Genomic DNA, 20600 nt, shown 5'->3' with positions numbered 1-20600 from the left:
CCAAGCGCTCAGTCTTCCACAGCGCTTGGCTCAGGCTCCTGTGTGATATTTATCCACTCTGCCCTGTAGAGTTGTTTCATGCCCTCAACATATCCCCCCCCCTTTCCCATCTCTCTCTCTCTCTCTCTCTCTCTCTCTCTCTCTCTCTCTCTCTCTCTCTCTCTCTCTCTCTCTCTCTCTCTCTCTTTATTTGTGCATCTCCCCATCCATCCATCTCTTTCACTATCCTGGTGTTAGCTATGTCTATGTGTATAGATTGACTGATGGCTCACTGTTTGCTGTGTTTAGTTATTTATCAGGGGGTGGCAGTGTGTGTGTGTGTGTGTGTGTGTGTGTGTGTGTGTGTGTGTGTGGGGTAAAGAGTGATGTGTTTGGAGGGGCTGTGGGGGCTGTTGTGTCCTCCTGGCCACAGAGGCCCTGATGCAGGGGGCCCGGTTCAGCTGCAGGTCATGCCCCCCCAACGCAGCACCCCCGCACCGCGGCCACGTTTGAACTAGAGTCATCTCACCGACACTAGAGACTGTGTATCACTCCCTGGGATGAGATCATCTCAGCCTGCAAAGAACCGGAAAGTCCCCGGGTTACGGCATCACAGATCCAGCATTCTAGAGACGCTTGTGTTTCTATCGACTCGAAATCCTTCATTCTTCTTTTCTTTTCTTCTTGCGTTGGAACGATCAGTGATGCAAGTTAACCCTTCAAGACCTGGAACGCATCTGTGTCATTTTTAGATTTGAGCTAAAAAGCATTATTTTACACTTTGGCTATTCAAAAATAGCAGATCTACAAGCTCATAGCGCGGCACCGAGTGCCGCGCTATGAGCTTGTAGATCTGCTATTTTTGAAAAATCTTGAAATTGTGTGAAATCTTTGAATATATATATTTTTAAAGCGAACATTTTTAACTCAAATCTTTGCTTCTGGGGGGTCCCTGGAACTAAATAGATAAATTCATATCATTTTGGGGGTCCTTGACATGAAAGAGATTGACCACCACTGATATAGAAACATTAAGTTTATCAGAATACTGTTGGGATTTAGGAGACATTTGTAGAATCGGCCTCGGGTCTTAATGGGTTAAAGTGAAAGTTTTGACTGAAACTCGTCTTTATACCACCCCCCCCCCACCCCCAGAGCGCCTGGCTTAATATCCTAGTTTTATTCTCGACGGAAAGTCAATATGTGAGCTATTAGCTGGTAGGGAGGGTCAGGCTACCTTAACCACTAGGCTAGTTTTGTGGCTAGGTGGAATTAGGTGGAGGGTGGAGGGGTCGGGGGGCTTCCAGCAGTATGCACAGAGCCTTGCTTTTCCCCAGTGGGTGCAGGATGATAGCAGCCCCTCACCTCACCTCAATTCTAAAATCCTCACGTTTATGATATTTGCCCAGTATTATCTGGGCCCGCGGATGAATGGGAGGAGCGGCCATGAGGAATGTAGAAGGTCAGACGTTGGTGATTTACACAGGACGAAGAGCCGTAGCAGCCTTGGGAAAATACTTGGCCCGGGATCAAACAGGGCGTCATGTGATATGTTCTTAACTTTGACCTTTGAATACACATGCATTTCACTCTGCCTCTTTGGCATCGTATTATGATGATGATGTTGATGATGATGATGATGCTCGGCTTCTATATTATTTTATTGTAATCCCATTCAATCTGGGAACGCATCTAATGTCTTCTAAATCCTAATCCTAATCCTTCAAACTTTTTCATGTCAAGGACCCCCAAAATGATATGTAGGCCATTTGGCAGCCGACCTCCATCTCAAAATATTTTCTTCCAGGGACCCTCAGAAGCAAAGATTTTAGTTAAAAATGTTTATTAAAAATATATAGATTTGCACAAATGTTCAAGATTTTTCAAAAATAGCAGATCTACAAGCTCATAGCGCGGCACTCGGTGCCCCGCTATGAGCTTGTATATTTGCTATTTTTGAATAGCCAAAGTATAAAATAATGGTTTAAGTGGTTACACAGATGCGTTCCCCGGTTTTAATGGGTTAAAGACCAAATGTAATCAACGCGACGTATTATTTTTGAATAATATGTGCCGTTTGAGAGGCATCAGTTGTGAGAACTGGAACGGGCCTTCACTCAATATCATGCGTTGTCATTTTGTTTGAAATCTCTCATCTGTGCACGTAACAGGTTTTCCCAAATAAAAGGAAACATGTCATTACGCGTTGTTAAAAGATCCAAACTAAAACCACCTGCTTGAATCTGATCAGGTTTTCCTACTCAGTGTCTCCAACTCTCCAGCTCATAGATTTAAAAGAGTAGTTCACCCAAACAGTGACTTATTTTCTATCAATTACACACCCCATAAAGCCTCGAATTCCGGGAGATTTTTTGTTTTTTGTCGCATTCCTGAGCCAAAAATGCGGAGTCTCCTACTGAGCAGCCACCCGGTCATCAAATTATTGGCTTAGGAATGCGCCAAAAACAAAACAATCTCCATGAATTCAAGGCTTCATGGGGTGTGTAATTGATAGAAAATAAGTAATTTTTGGGGTGAACTACTCCTTTAAACTCTACCCTGAGAGTGTACTGTTGATGTACACCCTCAGGTGAGAGTGATAAGTTAGAGGAGGTTATAATACCACTGTACTGCTGCTGTAACTCCTTGTCAACATATTTACAGGAACATCCTCAGTATTAGTTTAACCCTCAGAAAGACCTTTTCTATTGTTTTCTATATATCTTTTATTTTTATTTTTTTATTGTTGTTTTAAAAGATATTTTTGGGTGGCTTTTTGGCCTTTATTTATAGTTTTACAGAAGAGACAGACGGGAAACAGGGGGAGAGACATGCAGCAAAGCTCATCGGGAACGGGACTCGAACCCGCGATGCGCTGTCAGGCTACATTGAATCCTAGTGCCCAGACCGCTACGCCAGCAGTCCGGGCCTTCTATTGTTTTTAACCACATTAATCGCGGCATCCCTATTTTGGGTATGTCATTAAAGTGAAAATTGTGATTATTGTTTTAAAATTTGTATTGCTAAAATAGCAGATCTACAAGCTCACAGTGCTTCGCGGTGCAACTCATTATGAGCTTTTATATTGATGTTATATTGTTATATATGATATATTACATTGATATCGCAATGTGTCATACGACCAAGTATATAGGGCTTAAGTGGTTATGGTCCCTGGTGGATTGAACACGTGTCATGACACTATGATGTGTGCCTACAGGAAACAGATCAACCAGGTTTTTCTCAGTTCCTTCTGGACACACAGGGGTTTGCCTCAGTGTTGCCATGTCTGCTTATTACAAGCGACTTTGGGCTTGTTTTTCTGTAAAGTTGTTTGTAAATATTGGTAGTTCCGGGTTGCATTTTTTTTTGGCTCGATTCTAAAATGTAGTTGCTTACTTTGGGCTTTCTTCGTAATATTGTTTAAACCAGTGGTTCTCAAACATTTTGGCCCCCAAATTAATTTCAGAGGAGGGTCCACGGGGGAGGGTCCACGGACCCCCATCTGAAAAGATTTTGTGCCAGGGACCCCCATACCAGATTTGTGTATTTAAAATGTTTTGTTTTTTTTACAAATTTGTCAATTATTATTATTATATATATTTTTTAAATAGCCGATCTACAAGCTCACAACGTGTCGCGATGCGACGCGTTGTGAGCATGTAGAGCGGCTATTTTCAAATAGTTGTCTGTGTGTGCTCTTATGGCCCGTAGTCGGTTCTTTTGGGCTCATTTTCATAGACCTGGTTGCTTGTTTCTCACACAACATCTGACAACAGCATCACACCATAATGACTTGCAGCCTACACGGCGACAATGACTGTTGAGGGGCTGTGAAGTGAAAAAGCACACGAGGAGGTTTAAGGAAGTGATGACATAATTAGCTGCGGTGACTAATTGGCTTGCTTGACAGTTTATTTTACAGCAGATAATGGCAGTAATAAAATGCTCTCATTCATCACAATGTACAGTATATAGCACCATAGTTCAAACATAGTTCTGGCATCGGTTATTTCTTTAGTAGACCCTGTTGTTTTTGTTTTTTACTAAATGCTTTTGATTTGGCATTTTAGCCGAGTGCATTTGCAGTATTCTGTTGATATAAGCCTCAGGCAATTCTCTTCTGTTTTTCAATGAGAGGAACTCTATACCCTCTTTGACGTTAATGAACTTTGTAAAAGGCTTGTTTACTGACTTCAAGGTCAGTTTCTGAGAAGGGCAGCAGGTTTCCTTGTAAACATATTTACGACCAAAGGTGTGTAAACATTGTAAATGTATACAGGTGCAGCAGGGAACATACAGGCATTTTTTTTTCATACCCCTGTGCCACGTGCGTAAAGATTGTGTGCGTGCACATTCATGTGCTTGTGTGTTCTCGGTGTAAGCACTGTAAGCTAATATACATACACCAGCAAAAAGCAAAAAATTTAGGCTCACAAAATATAATGATGTGCCCACTCACAATATGAGCCAATGAAGAGAGAAAGAGATCGGAGTGGGAAAGAGCTCAGCCGAACAACGCAGGACTACTGGGGGTATTAAATATGAATTAATGGAATGTTGCTCAGGCACATCTTTGGGTGTAGTGTGGTGTTGAAAAATAAAATTTATGTTTGCCGGCTACTAGCCGTGAAGGTGCATTTGGACTTAGTATCCTTTAATTAGAAGTGAGATATTAGCATTTCATAGGGCTTTACACAAGGCGAGGGGAGCGGCCAGCCACCGCGCTTTCATTAGCCGGCTCCCCAGCATGTAATGAGCGCCGTCATTAGCTGATGGAGTGGATTTGCCCCAGCTCTACCTTGAGAGGCAGCCTCGTTTAGATACTTCCAAGGAAGAAGGGCCTTTTTTTTTAAATAGATTCCTCAATGAATAAAATAGAATGCCTCTTTAAAAAATGTATGAGTGCTTTCCTGACTGTTCTACATTGGCCCTTTTGTTGTTGTTGTTTTGGCCCGATTCAGGATGGCAGTAGCCGTGCAAAGGGGAGAGCAGGTGGGTGTTGTGGGGACGGGGTAGGTGACTTATGATTTCAAACGCCAGGCGTTCATCAGAGTTCACTTTTTGTATCGTGTAGTGCATCATAAATTGTGAATTATATCAATAACGCGGGGACGCAAACGTATAAAAGCAGTGTATCAAACAGGGGGATAAAATATGACATGCAGGCTGACGTTGCCTCCAGACGTGGGCACATAAATAAGGTGCGTGTGTGATTTGTGTCAGGCCCCAGGAAGTGTTCCATACACACACATAAAATCCTGAGTGTTCATTCAGGGTCCATTCGGACACTCTCAGAGTTAGATTAACTCTCAGGATTCCACAGTGTACCATTCAGTGGGGGCTGCCTCAATTACACTACCTTATTTTAAAATTCACCATGTTTATGAGGGAAACGGAAAGACAGCTACAGCTTAAACCTCTATCTGTCTGTGTGTGTGTGTGTGTGTGTGTGTGTGTGTGTGTGTGTGTGTGTGTGTGTGTGTATGCGCATGCGCATGTGCATGTGCATGTGCATAGGCGAGATGAGCATATATACCAATGTGTCTCTGTTAGCGTGTGTGTGTGTGTGAGTGAGGGCAGGCGATACGGAAGCCCCTAAGCCCTCAGCCGAAGCCCAGCTCTCCCGAATCAGCCGTGAAGTGATTAGTATTTTATTGATGAGCTCCTGAAGTGGCAAGTGTGGGAAATTGGATCTTTGATCTCCCAGAGTTTGGGAAATATAATGTGAGGATTGTGCGGTGAGCCTGCCAGGTAAGGAAAAAGACCCCTCCCCATCCCTGTCACCACCCCTCATGTACAACCAACCCCCAGCCCCAACCTCAACCCCCAACGCAACACGCCTCGCAGACCTGTCGCGCTCGGGGAGCGAGAGCGATCTTCCTCCCCTTACTCCCCAAAACACATATTTGTTTTGGATGTTTTCATTGAGAGTCTGCGCCCGGTGATTACAGATGTTCATTAACAAAATTGGGTATTTGTTTTAAACTTTAACCAATCATGTTGATATGCTAATTACGGTGTAATTTAATTTGAGCCCCCCCGTAATGATGATGCTGTTATTATGGACATAAATGATGCAGTTAAGCTGAGAGTAATCTCATTTGCATACTGTACATGCCAGTAAATTAAGCCCTCTCCTGCGTCGCTTCAGCTTTAATTTTCCACTTCTTTTCACTCAGCATCCCTCAGCCCCTGTGCCTAATGGCAGGCCAGCCCGTTTGATGTGGAGAGACGCTTCCTCACACTAAATCTAGTCACAATATGTAATACATAAAGGCCCTCATTATCAGCCCTAAGTGTTCTTTTAAGAACTTGGTATTAATAAGCAGAGAGGAGAGACTTTCTTTTTTAATGCTTTGCTGGGATATGCGTGAAACATGTTTTGGTCTCCTTGTTTCCCAACTAATCTGCTGCTGGGAAATAAAACGGTCAACAAAGTAGTCACAGGGGGGATAATGATGGTAACTGGGAATAGTTAAAGAGTGTCTAATCACGCCGCGTCTCCTCATGGAGCTGTTGATCAGAGAGGGGCTTCAAAGAGGTGATGTTCTTTTTATTTTATTTCTTCCCCCCATATTCCTGCTTTGGCAAGAAGTGAGAGAACTCCCGTACATTTTCCTTAAACTTGCAATAAACTTTATTAGAGTACAGTACAGTACAGTGCAACGTTTAAAGGGATAGTTCATCCCAAAAATGTGATGACCAGCGGACCGGTAGGTAGGCAGCGGTTTCGGTAGGAGACGCAAAGGAGACTATTTGTGTCTCCTACCGGAACCGCTGCCGGTCATCAAATTATTGGCTTAGGAATGCGACCCAAAAAAAAAAGAAATCCATGAATTCAAGTCTCCATGGGGTGACTAATCGATAGAAAGAAAGTCATTTTGGGGGTGAACTATCCCCTTAAGTCCTTAGACCTTCATCAGGTAAAGCTTTAGCTGATGGGTTTGTTGCGAGTTTAACCACATGAACCCATAGCACCCCTATTCTCGGCATGTCACTCACAATAGGTGAACATTCTGCAAAAACAGAACATTGTGGATAAATATAAGTGTTTAAGGACAGTGCGTTATAGTTCTCTGTTTTCTTGCCTATGGATAATTCCTCCTATTCCTCCTATGTCTACAAGAAACTGAAGGTGTGCGTGAGCCTTTACAGTCATACATGGCATTCCTCCATTCGGGGAGAACAAAGAAAAAGATGAATGGCAGTTGGATGTCTTGTTTATTTTCCTGCTTGGATGTTTCCTCAAAAACCTTATTGAAATGATACCTTATTAAAGGTTTAGAGCAACATGATTCTGCTCCCATGGTTGTTTGATGTCCATATCAGAGTCTAGAGAGAGAAAGAGAGAGAGAGAGAGAAAGGGAGAGAGAGAGAGAGCTGTGTGTTTTGTTGATAAATGTCCCATGTCTTCATTAGAGAGGCAGCCTGATTGTCTGATGTTTGCGGTGAGAGGGTAAACATGTTTGTCACACAGAGGTGTATTTATGCTGATCAAACACACCAAGGGGGCAGAAGAGAATGTTAACCCTTTAAGACCTGAAGCCGATTCTACAAAATGTCTTCTAAATCCTAACACTTTTCTGAAAAACGTATGTTTCTATGTCAGCGGTTTTCAAACTTTTTCATGTCAAGGACCCCCAAAGTGATATGTATTTGGCCGCGGACCCCCATCTCAAAATATTTTGTTCCAGGGACCCCCCAGAAGCAAAGATTTGAGTTAAAAATGTTCGCTTTAAACAATATATATTCAAAGATTTGCACATATTTTCACAATTTAAAAAAAATAGCAGATCTACAAGCTCATAGCGCGGCACGAGCTTGTATATCTGCTATTTTTGAATAGCCAAAGTGTAAAATAATGCTTTTTTTAGCTCAAATGAAAAAGTGACCGATGCGTTCCAGGTCTTAATGGGTTAAGGACTTTGGCTCGCCTCAGCGCTCGACACCAGCCTCACCATCATCTCTTTAACTTTCCGTTTCTGTGTCCTGCCTTGTAAACACGAGTCCAAACGTCCCTTTGTGTTTTTAAAGGCACGTCGTCGCGGGGGTGTTTTATGGACTTTAACACTGACGACGCAATTTGCCCTTCAGCAGGAATGCTCCCTCCATTTTGTGCCATAAAGAATATTATTTTTCTGCCAGCCAATTTTCTCTGTTAGTCTCTAATTGGCCACATAAATCTCGGCCACTGAGGGTGAGAAATGTTGCGGTGTCACAGAGTGTAATCTTCACCCTTATTTACCAATTCATTAAGATTCATTGATGCAGGATCGGTGAGAGGAAATGACAGCATAAATCAGGCCTCCAACATAATGACCCTAATCAGTTGGGAATTGCAGAAAATGTCATGATGAACTATGTCCTTGTATTAGTGCCACTGTACATTGTCATTGTGCTGCTTTATGAGTGGGAAGCATCCTCCTGACATGGGCTGTATTTAACGAAAAAAAGGAGTTGTTAAAACCTGATTCCATTAAAGCGTGGAGATTTCACACAAGGTCTTTCGGTATTTAGCCCACCGCCCTTTACCTTCAATTTAACTGCTAAATGGAAGGCTTCCTTCTTAACCCTCCATCTCCCCTCTCTGGGAAGCCAGGGCTTTTAAAATGATGACATGGTGACTGCTTAGGCACAAATGACCCCCGGTAACGCCTAGGGGGGGTGGCGGTAGGAGGGGTCAAAAGGTACGACCACTCCCATGCCAAAAAGGCAATGAATCGGATGGCCAAATTCATTTGGTCCTTTGTCGTGATTGGTTAATGGCCGTCCATAACTTACCACTGAGGCTGTTAAACGTGCTCGCATGGATGTTGTGTATTGTAACGTCCATGTAACGTCGGAGCACAGCACTCCCTGCCGTTCTTCCACACAACTGGGTTTATTCTAACATTGGAATGAAGTTCTCATCTGGTAGAGTTTAGTACTAGCATCTTGGCTCATTTGAGTGAATTAAGATACATTATTTTGTGTTTTTGGCTTCAGACTTGGTGCTTGGCCAACTATGGGGCCAAAACTGAACTGTTTGTGGACATATTAGTCTAACATTGACTTGGTATGTATCCAGAATTTTTAAAGCAATTATCAAGCATTGCTAGCACTCAGGCGAGATGACTATTGAAGAGAAAAGCCCATTGCATTTGGGTGCCATTATTTGTGTGCAAAGGTTAATGATTCTGTCTGGACAATCAATGGCTTAACTTTATCTCTGTGTGACTAACTATAAACAAAGGGATGGAAGACACACACCTGCCTTGTGTTGTTTTCCGCAGCCAGGGAAATATTTAACACTGTAAAGATTGGCCTAAGGTTCCAGTGGCTCAACTGAACGCTTGCGTTATCTCAATTGATGTCATCTGTGCCATTGAGAAGAGACATGAGAGAAATGCATCGTTTCATCATTGATGGCTTATGTGATGGCAGTTAGCGCGCTAGCTAGCCGTGCACTGTCTGTGGTGTACCACTGGACAATTCAGCTGTCAAACAGAACTATAAAACTCTCATCCTCTTTGCCCAACAATGACATTCACCAGAGGCACAGCCAGGAACTGCCAGCACACAGGGGAAGTGTGCAATTGGGTGGGTTTACAGGCCCCCCAAAGACGATGTTTCTAATAATATTGTTCTCTCTTGGTGTAGGCCCACAATATTAATTAGACAAGTTCGTGGAGACTAATCTTGGTTTCCCTAGGAAAACGCATCTGACACATTTCCTCTCCGCAAGTCCACATTTCCACACCCATGGGGACGGCCCTTACACAAATTCTCGTAAAAATGATTAAAAATATATGACACACTTTAAGTAATGTTAAAACAATAAGCGCTTTTGCAGATCCCACAGGATGCCGGGAGATTGAAGTCTGTGTTTTTCTTTGGGCGTGCATGTTTGACAGGTCTAATTGGTAAGATGAGCTTGAGGGAAGCGGGGCTCACTGTTTTTTCCCACGCACCCGGGCCCGTGGTCAGAGAGAGAGGCCCCCGATGTCTGTCCTCTCACTGCGGTGTTAATGGGCATGGGCCACATGTGAGGGAGATTATCAAAGTCAAATGAAGGAGAAACGCAGAGGAATGTGTGGCGAAGCACTCCTAAAAGCGGCTCCACATCCCAGAATTACTATTCCGTTCATGTATAACCGGATTTAAACTCATTAGACTTCTCTATTTACCCCGTCTCTGTCGGCCCCTGTTGCACTAAAAATACCATGCCCTGCCTTACTTTGACACATGCCGCTATTGTCTATGCACAGCAGGGCTTGTACGCCGAGGTGTATCTCGGACGGCTCCATGCTAAGGAGACAAACTGCTTTGTGTATTTTCCGAAATTATGGATCTACTTACCTTCTCCACTGGAGAGTCTGCCTTCTGCTAGCATTCTTATTGTTCATTTATCTGGGCTTGTAGCGTGATAATAGGTTCATATTCATATGAATCATCACACTCGCCATTGCTGGGATGTCAAGCCTCTTACCTCTGTTGATGGTGTCGTAATAGGTTTGGATCTAGATTTCATGCTTGAGAATCCTATTATGGTCTTCACAATGTGACATAAATACGTGTTTGGGCCCCTACATCATTCTTTTTTTGTCTTCGCTGTAGGGGGGGGCAAATGGGTTTGGGGGCCTAAATGAAATGATTATGAAAGTTGCCTTGGGGGGGTTAGAGACAGGAAACTAAAGACTCAGGTAGGGAAGCCTCGCTGGTTTGCTTCAGTTCGGCAGATGGCAAGTTGTTGTCTGCGTGAAAAATTAATGCTCAAGGTGACATGCAGCTTGAAATTCCCCTCACTAAATCCTCTACCGTGTTTTTTTTTGTTTTTTGGTGATCACTGCTTGTGTTGGGACAGTGAGTTTTTTTTAATCTAGCATATGGAGCAACATATGGTAAATTACTGTAAGGAGTCTTGAAGTTAAACAACTGATATGCTTTGTATAGGAACAATAGGACTTTGGTTGTGGGTGAGTCACATGAATTCAGCGATCAAAGTGGCCAGTTTGATTCACGATACATCACTTGTTTGCCAAATGAATACCAAGTTATTCACTGTTTATTTAACATGTCCCGGTGCTGCGAACGCCAGTTTCAGAAGCCCTCAGACATCCTTTTGTTATTTCCACGAACTCGGTTACTGAATAATTGAAGGAGGGTAAATGTTTAACATGTTTTTACAAGTTCCTCGCTGCGGCATTGTGAAGGCACACTGTTTGTTGGGTCTGGGGGAAAACTGTTGTTGCATGTTGTGGTCCACTGGAGACCACCTCGTCGCTAGCCAGCCAGCCCCCCCCCCCCCCCACCCCCAGACACACACAATCTTGTTCACATTCATGGTGGCTTTCCAGCAGCTGTAACGCACCAGCTTAATGCTTCTTCAAATGTCAGAAGAATGACTGTTTGTTTATCTTGAGTTGTGCCTCGCTGTTTATTCTAGCCCAGGCTGCATTTGCATCGACCTTGAATCCCCCACCCCACTGCCCCCCCCTCCCCCCCCCATCCCAAACACCCACCAACCCTCAAACCCCATTCTCTCCACTCCCATCCTAGAACCTGTTTACACTGGACCAGCCCCGAGTGTCACCTAGGAAATCGGCTGATCATACCACCTGGTTAATATTAAATGGCTCCTGCTAGAAGGAGATGTGTTTGTTCATAAACACAAGCACCCCCCCCCCCCCCCTCTCGCTCACTTCCACTCCTCCTATTTACTGTAGCCATGGCAGCAATCACTTATAAAACAAACAGCTGCTTTGTTTGCCAATGTGAGTGGTGTGCTTATCCCACCCTTACAAGGTCTGGGAAGAACTTGGGGGATTTTTTTTCTTTTTAAACAACAAAAAAAAAGAAGGCTTCTGTGTCTCCAGCGCTAAAGTGGTAGTGGGATGTCTGGACCTGTGGACGGTTGGTAAGAGGCGGGGGGGGGGGGGGGGGGAGGGTTGTCGGTGTGGGGCGGTTGCTCCTGTGACGTTGTTACGGTAGTCTTGAAATATATGCTTCGCTTATCTGTGGCTTTCAGTTGAAGTGGCTGGTGGGATTAGAGGGTTGTTTGGTCTGGCTGTGAATTCCCCTTTTTGATGGAATGTCATCCATCCCTGTCGCTGGTTCTGCTCAGAGGAGGGCCAGCAGATTGTGCTCAGAGTGCCAAGTGGGTCCAGATTGTTTGCACACCTCTGTGAGAGAGGCAGTCCTTGTTGGCCGAGGGACCTTCCCTTTGAAGGTAAAGGCTAGGGGGCGTGGGACTTAGGTGTGGGAAGGTTTAGGTGGTTCTGGACCAGTGTCTTGCAGACCCAGTTGGTGAGGTATTTTAAGAGACATACATACAATGATCTTGGAATAGATTATTTGCGTACGATAAGGACACCGTGTTTGTCTTACGATCTGGGAAGCCAAAACACGACGTGCGTCTCTCAGAACCTTGAGGGTGAGTGTATATACGGGGAGGGGAGCGTCGTGATGTCACACCTTGCGGTACAAGCTGTTGTGTTGTCTAGTCTAGCAACCAAGCTTGAACCCTAAACAGCGAACCCTCTCCCCATTGTCTTCCCCCTTTGTGTCTCTTTATCTCCTGCCTCCAAGAATGTTGTGCTCTTGTTGTCTCGCTTGTGTAAACAAGAGTTCTGTGAGAACTTGGCGAGTTAAAGCAGGTGGCCCGTTGAGGCTTTATACTGTCATGAGCATTAAAGAAAAACAGAGCGCAGGGGGAAGGGGTCAGGGCACAGCTGCGCTGGGCCGACCCTACCTTGAATCGACTGCTGACTTGTTTGAGCTGTAGAATTCCAGACGGCCATGACGAGCGTACAGGGGTGGAGCAGGGGGGTGGGGGGATGGGGGGGGTGGCGAGCAGTGGTGTAAAGTAACTAAGTACATTTACTCAAGTACTGTACTTAAATACAAGTTTACTTTACTGGAGTATTTCCAATTGTCTATACCTTGTACTTTTACTCCACTACAATTATTTGAAAATGTTAGTTACTTGCAGATATAAATGATTACATTATAAAACATACATTAACCACTTTAGCCCTATTTTATACCTGGGCTATTTGAAAATAGCCGATCTACAAGCTCACAACGTGTCGCGATGCGACGCGTTGTGAGCTTGTAGATCTGCTATTTTCAAACATTTTAGTACTTTTAATTTTGGTACTTTAAGTACATTTTGATACCAATACTTTTGTACTTTTACTCAAGTACATTTTTTATTCCGGACTCTTACTTGTAACAGAGTACTTCTACATTGCAGTATTGATACTTTTACTTAAGTAAAACATTTGAGTACTTTTTCCACCACTGGTGGCGAGCATTAGATTTCCAGCGAGTAGAGCGATAGAGAGGAAGAGGAGGGAGGGAGGGAGGGAGGGAGGGGGGTGCGTAGAGAGGATAGGCAGGGCCGATGAGCTCTGTGCTCATCCACCGGCTGCTCTCAACCTGTCTGGTCAGGTGGAAGTTCCATGTGACTTTTTGTTTGTACTGTACTCCCTATATTAGAGGCAGCGAAAACAATACACACGGCAAACAAACAGAAACTCTGACCTTTTTCTTTTTTTTTTATGATCCCGTGTTTGTTCCAAACACTGACTGCGAGAAAAGCCAGACATCTAATGATCAGTATTGTGGCCCGTGGCTGTTCTTGCACCAGCTGTCTGTTGCCTCCTGTACTAATCTCCTGAAATCTCCATTATTTGAAGGGCTTGGTTTTTGTTGAATCTTATTTTTTTCCATCTAGAGTAAAAAAAAAAAAAAAAGCTGACATGCTCCATAAACAAGTGGGTGTGTTTCTCCAGAACTTCCACCTTGACTGTGTGTGTGTGTGTGTGTGTGTGTCTGTGTTTTGCACCCATTCATTCATGTGCATGCATGAATGAATGAATGCATAAGTTCTAAACCTCAACTGACTGCTCTAGCTTCAGCAAGACACTTGACCTGTAATTACCCCTGAATATGCATAACAGGTGTAAAGTGAAGAACATGTTAACCATCTGAGTTACCAGCAGAAGAGTCTATCCCCAAAGCAAAGAGGACACAAAGAGTTGGATAAATATTATGGGGGCCAGCAGCTCAGTTTTGATGCCGACGGTCCCAGACCAGCGCCTCAGCGGCTGGCAGATTAACACGTTTATCGCCACAACTCTCTAATAAGGCTCTTTTCCTATCTGCTTGATATTTATGATGGATAATGCCCATTTTCCTTTTTTCCTCCCCAATTTCTTTCTTTTCTTTTCTTTTTTTCCTTTTTGCACTCGTACGTGATATTGCAGCTTTGAATTATTCCGCGGTAAAAATTAATGAGAAAGTAGATTTATGGGTTTCATTTGTTTGTCAATTCGGAAATTAATTGGGTGTTAATTTTAGCCGTCCCCTCATCAGTGCCGGTTCCAGGCATGCGTGCATTACTTTGCATTCATTGTAGCCCTTCCTCTTCCTTATTGTGGGTCACTAGTTTTGCATACATTAAAATAGCCCTGCGGCTCATTCTCCTGATTACTTTTAGAGATGCCGTGCATTTGGAAATTTACGCCTTTCCGTTATAATTATGAAAATGTTACATGGAATGACAGTGCATGCATAATGGCCATTACCCCCCCTCTCTCTTTTATGTAGCTTTGAAAAAGGAGACTAGGCCCCTGTTTCTCTCTCTCTCTCTCTCTCCCACACACACACACACACACTGTGTGGAAATAAAAAATGTCTTTTATTTGCAAGTGAAAAAAGTGGGGTTGAATAACGCCAGCACATGGTTTATTTCAAATGGCATTTAATTTCGCCCGAGAATGTGTGTTTCTAATTGGTGTCTCAGAAGGGGAGTGGGTTCGAGCGGGGGGCCTGTAGATGGGAGTCGTGGCTGGCTGCCTTTGCGTCCCACAGTATCCCTCATGTGTGCTTGCTCCTTGTTTAGAAAATCCCATTATGGAGGGAGGCTGTGCCAGACTGGAGGGGTGAGCCGGGTCAACATCTGTCTGGAGAGAGAGAGGGAGAGAGAGAGAGCGAGATAGAGAATGAGGGCCCAGCTCCAGCTCCAGCCCAGGAAACAGGGCCTATAGGCCAGGCCCAAAAACTGCTCAGACAGGCCCCAGAGTGCGGGGGCGGCTTGACACACAACTCAACCAGTGCAGGCCAGCAGTGTCAGATGACTCACTGGGTTGAGGGCTCTCTGTTGCTCAGCTTTCTGGTGTAGACCATGGTGCAATATGGGGATGATTATGGCACTAAACTCCAGCAACTGCTACTAGTTCTGATGGTAGTGAAGCGCCGCAATTTGAAACGGCGAAGACACCCATACTAGGGCTTTCACGACTAGAGATTTTTACAGATCGACTAATTTGACCCAGTGGTAGTCGACTAGTCGACTAGTCGAAATTTACATAAAAAAAAAAAATCTTTTTATTTTTTAGGGGGGGCATTGTTTTAATGCCATCCTACTACTATATTACTATTATTATTATCCTCCTGCCCTTATTTTTATGGCGTTTTAAGGGAAGCGCTTCTGGCACAGCAGCACAGCACCACAGCAGCGTCTCCAAGGATCCCCATTGCCCAATAATAGGCTTTTATTGGGCATACTTTTGACCCCCTTTTGATAAAAAATTAAGTCAGGAGGATGATAATAATAGTAAGATGGGCCATTACTATGGCATTTTTCCCCCCCAACTTTTCGACTAGTACCAACAAGGTTGACTAGTGGTTATACTAGTCGACTAGTCGACTAGTGGTTATACTAGTCGACTAGTCGACGAAAGCCCTAACCCATACACAGTAAAATCCTCAGTGTTAATGCAACTTTAACCTAGACTTGGATTGGCTACATTTGGATTAGTTACAAATTGATAATTTAACACTGATTTTACTGTGTAGTGCAGTTTTTTTTAAATAATACTGCATATTTTATTATTATCTGACTTATGATCCAGAAATATTGTGATGTGACATGTTGTCAGCCTCAATCTCCACGCTGTCAGCCTGACGGTGTGTCCCTGCGGTGGCCCTGTGCATGTCACGGGGGCTTGCATTTTTTGTTAAACTTAGTTCTCCATCGCAGGGAGCAAACTTATACAGATATAATACGTGGCTGAGAGACCCACATGTTAACGCACACATCAGCCTCCCCATTACACGGTTTTAAACGCGACGCTATAAATCTGCATTTAGTTCAGTCTTCACCTTCTTTCATGATGAGGGCCCCGGTGTTTTAAGGGCATTTATTCTGCTTCATATAAATAATTAATCAGCCAAGTTAATTCGCTTCTGCCCGACTTGGTCAGCTTCATTAACCGCCCCCTGGAATTGAGAGGCTAGACACACTGTGCCACCACCAAAGAGAGAGGCCTGTGACCAACACACAGATGTAAATCATACCGCTGATTTCAGGAATATGTGCCCAGATAAGCACCCGGACTCACTGGCACTCGTTCCCTGGAGAGACGGGGGGGGGTACTGTAGGATAGGGGTTGTCTCGTCTGCCTGGCCAGTGTGCGTCCTAAAACCAGAATAGAGGGCTTAGAATGTAAAACACATGGCTGCAGTCCATTCACATTTAACACTGTTTTGTAAACTCATCATTTCACCACATGATTACGTTGCATGCAATTATACCGCAGCTGTTTGTATGTTATGCTTTCGAGTTAAATGGAGTTGTTATGGATGGATCTTTCTCTCTCTCTCTCTCTCTTTCTCTCTCTCTCTCTCGCTCGTGCTCTCTCTCTCTCTCTCGCTCTCGCTCTCTCTTTCTCTCTCTCTCTCTCTCTCTCTCTCTCTCTCTCTCATTGACCCGAAGGGTTTATTTATATTCAGACCTGTGTTTTGGGTGTTAATTGAGCACCCCTCAAGGATTTGATTTGTTTTCTGGTCGGACTCGGCTTGTGCGTTTCTCATGGAGATCCTTTGGCAGGCCTCACGCGGGTTCATCCTGTTTCCCATTAAAAAGCCATTCTTCTGCGGTTCTTCTGGGAGCCATGCGAGTAAATATATCCATTTCCATAGAAAGTGTTTTGTTTTGGAGGGCCAGTGTTTTCTTGGGCTCCTCTCGCTCAAACTCAGGTTGGGTTCCGTTCAGATGTGCACTAGAATCCCCAACACGCACGCATACACACGCGCACACATGCGCACGCACACACACACATGCGCACGCGCACGAGCGCACACACACACACACACACACACACACACGCACACACGCACACACGCACACACACCAACTCTCTGTCCATCCATGCCCCATGTAGGAGAGCACAAACAGATCCCCAGGTCAGCTCTCTACATCCCTTTCCCTGTATCTGGGCAATATATCAATATTATATATTTTCCTGGTTTTAATCGATTAAGCCCTATTTAATGTTTCTGATTTATTTATTTATTATTATTACAATATGAAATTATCGTCACAATATCGATATCGAGGTATTTGGACACAAAATTTGTTTTGTCCATATCGGCCGGTCCTACTCCCCTCTCTCCCATCTTTCCTCCCCAACCTGATGTGAACATGTAATCTGCGGGAGGAGGCTCTGCTCCGGAAAAACTAAACAAAAGAACTGAGTTCATTACCCGGGTGGAGATGGAGTCTATGAGCACGTGCATGCGTGTGTTTGCCTCACTGCAAAAACGCTGCAAGCAAACAAACAAAAGAAACACAGGGAGGCACAAACCAATAGGGGAAACCTGTAATAAAAAGCGAAATAGTGTGGGAAGGATATGACACGTGTTTATAGTTTGGCTCCGAGTTGAAACGCGGCCTCGATGCAGTGTGTTTTAACAGCTGCTTCTCCCTCTCTCTCTCTGTCTCTCTCTCGCTCTCCACCTCTTTCTCCACCTCTTTCTCCACCTCTTTCTCTACCCCTCTCTCTCTCTGTGTCTCTGTCTCTTTTACCTCTCAGGTCTTTTAAGCCATGATGCAAGAATCTGGGACAGAAGCGACGAGCATCAGCCCAGCCAATCATAATGGAACGGTGAGCGCGGAGGGAGGGGCCAGAGACAGCCGGCCCAAGAGCACCACGCCGCAGTCAGTGGAGGTTACCGCGGCCGACTTTCTGCATCTCCAGCAGCACCAGGTAAATTCACCCAGCGGTTCCCTTTTCCTTTCACACCTGCCTTCGCTTTCATTAAGCCATGTCAACAGACGGCCGCAATCCCCTTCTCTTAAAGTGCCCCTTCTCTTAATATTTAATCCCCCGGGCCAGAAGTACATCTAGTACATAAACACATTATTATTATTATTTATGTATATTAAGGGGGTTTGTTTTGAATATTTAAAGAGGGGCAGGCTAAGTGCGCTCGCGCTTTGTGATGATGCCGCATTTGGTTCATGTGATGTGTTTATCACAGCACACACAGCAGCATCTGCATGTAGGTGAAATATTCATTGAGGTGGGTCAGGCACATTTTTAAGTGTGCAGGTGCCGCAGGACGCCTGCGGACAGTCGGGAGAGCGGCGACATGACATCCAATGGGATGACAGAATATTCCCCCGGCTCATTGTAAACACACTTCACACTCAGTGGCTAATGCTCATCCCCCTCCCCTTGTCCAACCAACAAGGAGGGGTGGGGGGTATATGGTGTGCTTTTATTGTCGCTGAAACACAAACAGACAAGCGTTTCTGTGGGTGTCAACGTTATGTGTGGCACACGACATGCGCGTTTAGGGAAAAACGTCTTTGAAAAGATCAACGTGTCTCACCCCTGCTTGCTGTGTCCCGTCCGGCCGAGTGACTGTTGATCTGTTGTCAGGGGGGCTGTTTGGTGATGATGCGCAAGGCCCTCGTCGCTGAACATCGTCTGTTGTCACAGCATATCCATCAGCGTTCAGTGCAGGGAGAGAGGAGGAACAAAGGTTGGAACATGGAGCATTGGTGTTTTATAGCAGCCTATACTGTATGCCCTATTACACCCTGGGGTGGCCCTCATGACACCTACAATACAGTTAGATTATGATTAATCACACGTTACTTTGGCGGCGGCGGGGGGGTGCATCTCAGTTTTATTTGATAAGACAGTGGAGAACTGGAGCATGTGATGTCACAGGGCCCATCTAGGGGCAAACATAGCAAGTTGGCTTGAGTTAATAGAATGCTAGGATGTATGGCATTGGAATATTTGTATGAGGTATTTTAAATATGATATAAAATGGGTAATGGAATAAATTACTATGCAAGTACAGTTCATGGTGTGTACAGTATGTCACATGCCACGATGCCACACACCCATCAAATGAATAGTATAAGGGATTTTATGGGATTTCACTAAATACTTTTTGAGCATTTAAAGTCAATAAATCCGTTTTAGACAACTACATATGACGCCGGTCGGCTTATTTTAATGCATCAGACTACTGTAGCCAGCCTGCGATAACACGATTAACTGCTACGGATGTCGAAACGGAACGCACTTCCACAGTGTGTACGTTGTGTAGGTCACAACCGCGTGGTTTTCATAGACATTTAGTTTTGCCAAAATCTTGCGTTTAATCCATGTCCTTTCCTTTGTGTATTTCTGACCAGCGTCAAGACGGCTCCAATAGAAATAAGATTTCCTCTAAAAAACTAGTGGATTTCAAACTAAGAGCCTCTTTTGTTAACACTATTGGAAACTTGTAATATTATCAAGAAGCAAGGGATTTCCATCGCACCTCAGCCAGCCAGAGACGGGTACGATGCATCACAGAAACGGAACACAGCAGCCTTTCTTTTCCGTTGAAAAGGAAGGCACAAATTGGACGGTTTAAGCCTTTTTACTAAAGGTGCAAAGTACAAAAAGCTAGACTAACGTTTTGATGTCAATATATCTTCATCAGAGTCATCGCCGTGACGTTTTCTCCTTTGCACCTTTAATAAAAAAGGCTGGTAGCACTTCATAATAAAGCCGTTATAAAACATTTATAAACCTTTATAAGCAGTTTGTTGACAATTAACTCTTTAACTGCCAGAGTAATAGTTTAATAGTGTGCCACTGCTGCCAGCGAAAAAGAGCGATTTTACTGTACCTATATAAAAAATATATATCCGCACAGGGTAATCCATTGCACAGCTGCGGCCGTTTGAATGCAGCTTGTTTTTGCCGTAAAGCAAGAGGAACGGAGATATAGCGATTTCCCCATAGGAAATAAACAGGTAGTAAATGAGCTTTTATTTTTTTAAATGATGTCAATCTGTCGTCATCAGGCAGTGAAGGCATCATTCATACGGTTGATAACAGCGCCATCTGGTGGAAAACCACAGAAAACACAAAATCTCGTCTTTCTCGTCAACGGCAGGCTGAGCCTTAGCAGAATCCGAGGAGAAATCTGCAGGCAAAGAGTTAACTAATCATGAACAAACTGTTTGTTTACATTCGTAAATGATTATTAAATCATTTATAACTATGGTTAAAAAACATTTATAAGGTATTAGTAAGTAGTAAATTATTCATGAATGAGCCATTTGTATACATTTGTAAATAATTATTGAATCATTTGTAACTATATATATTATATTTATAAGCTATTTGTAGACATAGACAAACTATTTATATACAGAGCTGCTCCTGTGCCATCCTTTTCATAAGGATGGCAAAGGAGGTTAGTCAACACGGGTTTTCTATCTACTTAGAAGTGAAACTATAACTAAACTAACTTGACGCTACGATGAAGAAATCAAC

General features: G+C 43.9%; 1 protein-coding gene across 9 annotated transcripts in view; it reads left to right on the top strand.

The window, feature by feature from the left end:
• Window positions 1-20600, top strand: part of foxp1b (forkhead box P1b) — a 184188-nt gene that overhangs the window by 66437 nt on the left and 97151 nt on the right. For all 9 annotated transcript variants that reach the window (XM_080420968.1, XM_080420967.1, XM_080420971.1 and 6 more), the window contains one exon: window positions 17844-18017. In XM_080420968.1, coding sequence (XP_080277094.1) covers window positions 17856-18017 — 162 coding nt within the window. In that variant the 5' untranslated portion in view covers window positions 17844-17855. The remainder of the gene's footprint in view (window positions 1-17843; window positions 18018-20600) is intronic.

The sequence above is a fragment of the Gymnoscopelus braueri genome (assembly GCF_963280865.1).
Source record: "Gymnoscopelus braueri genome assembly, chromosome: 3".
Lineage (NCBI taxonomy): Eukaryota > Metazoa > Chordata > Actinopteri > Myctophiformes > Myctophidae > Gymnoscopelus > Gymnoscopelus braueri.
This window is presented reverse-complemented; position numbering and strand designations above follow the sequence as displayed.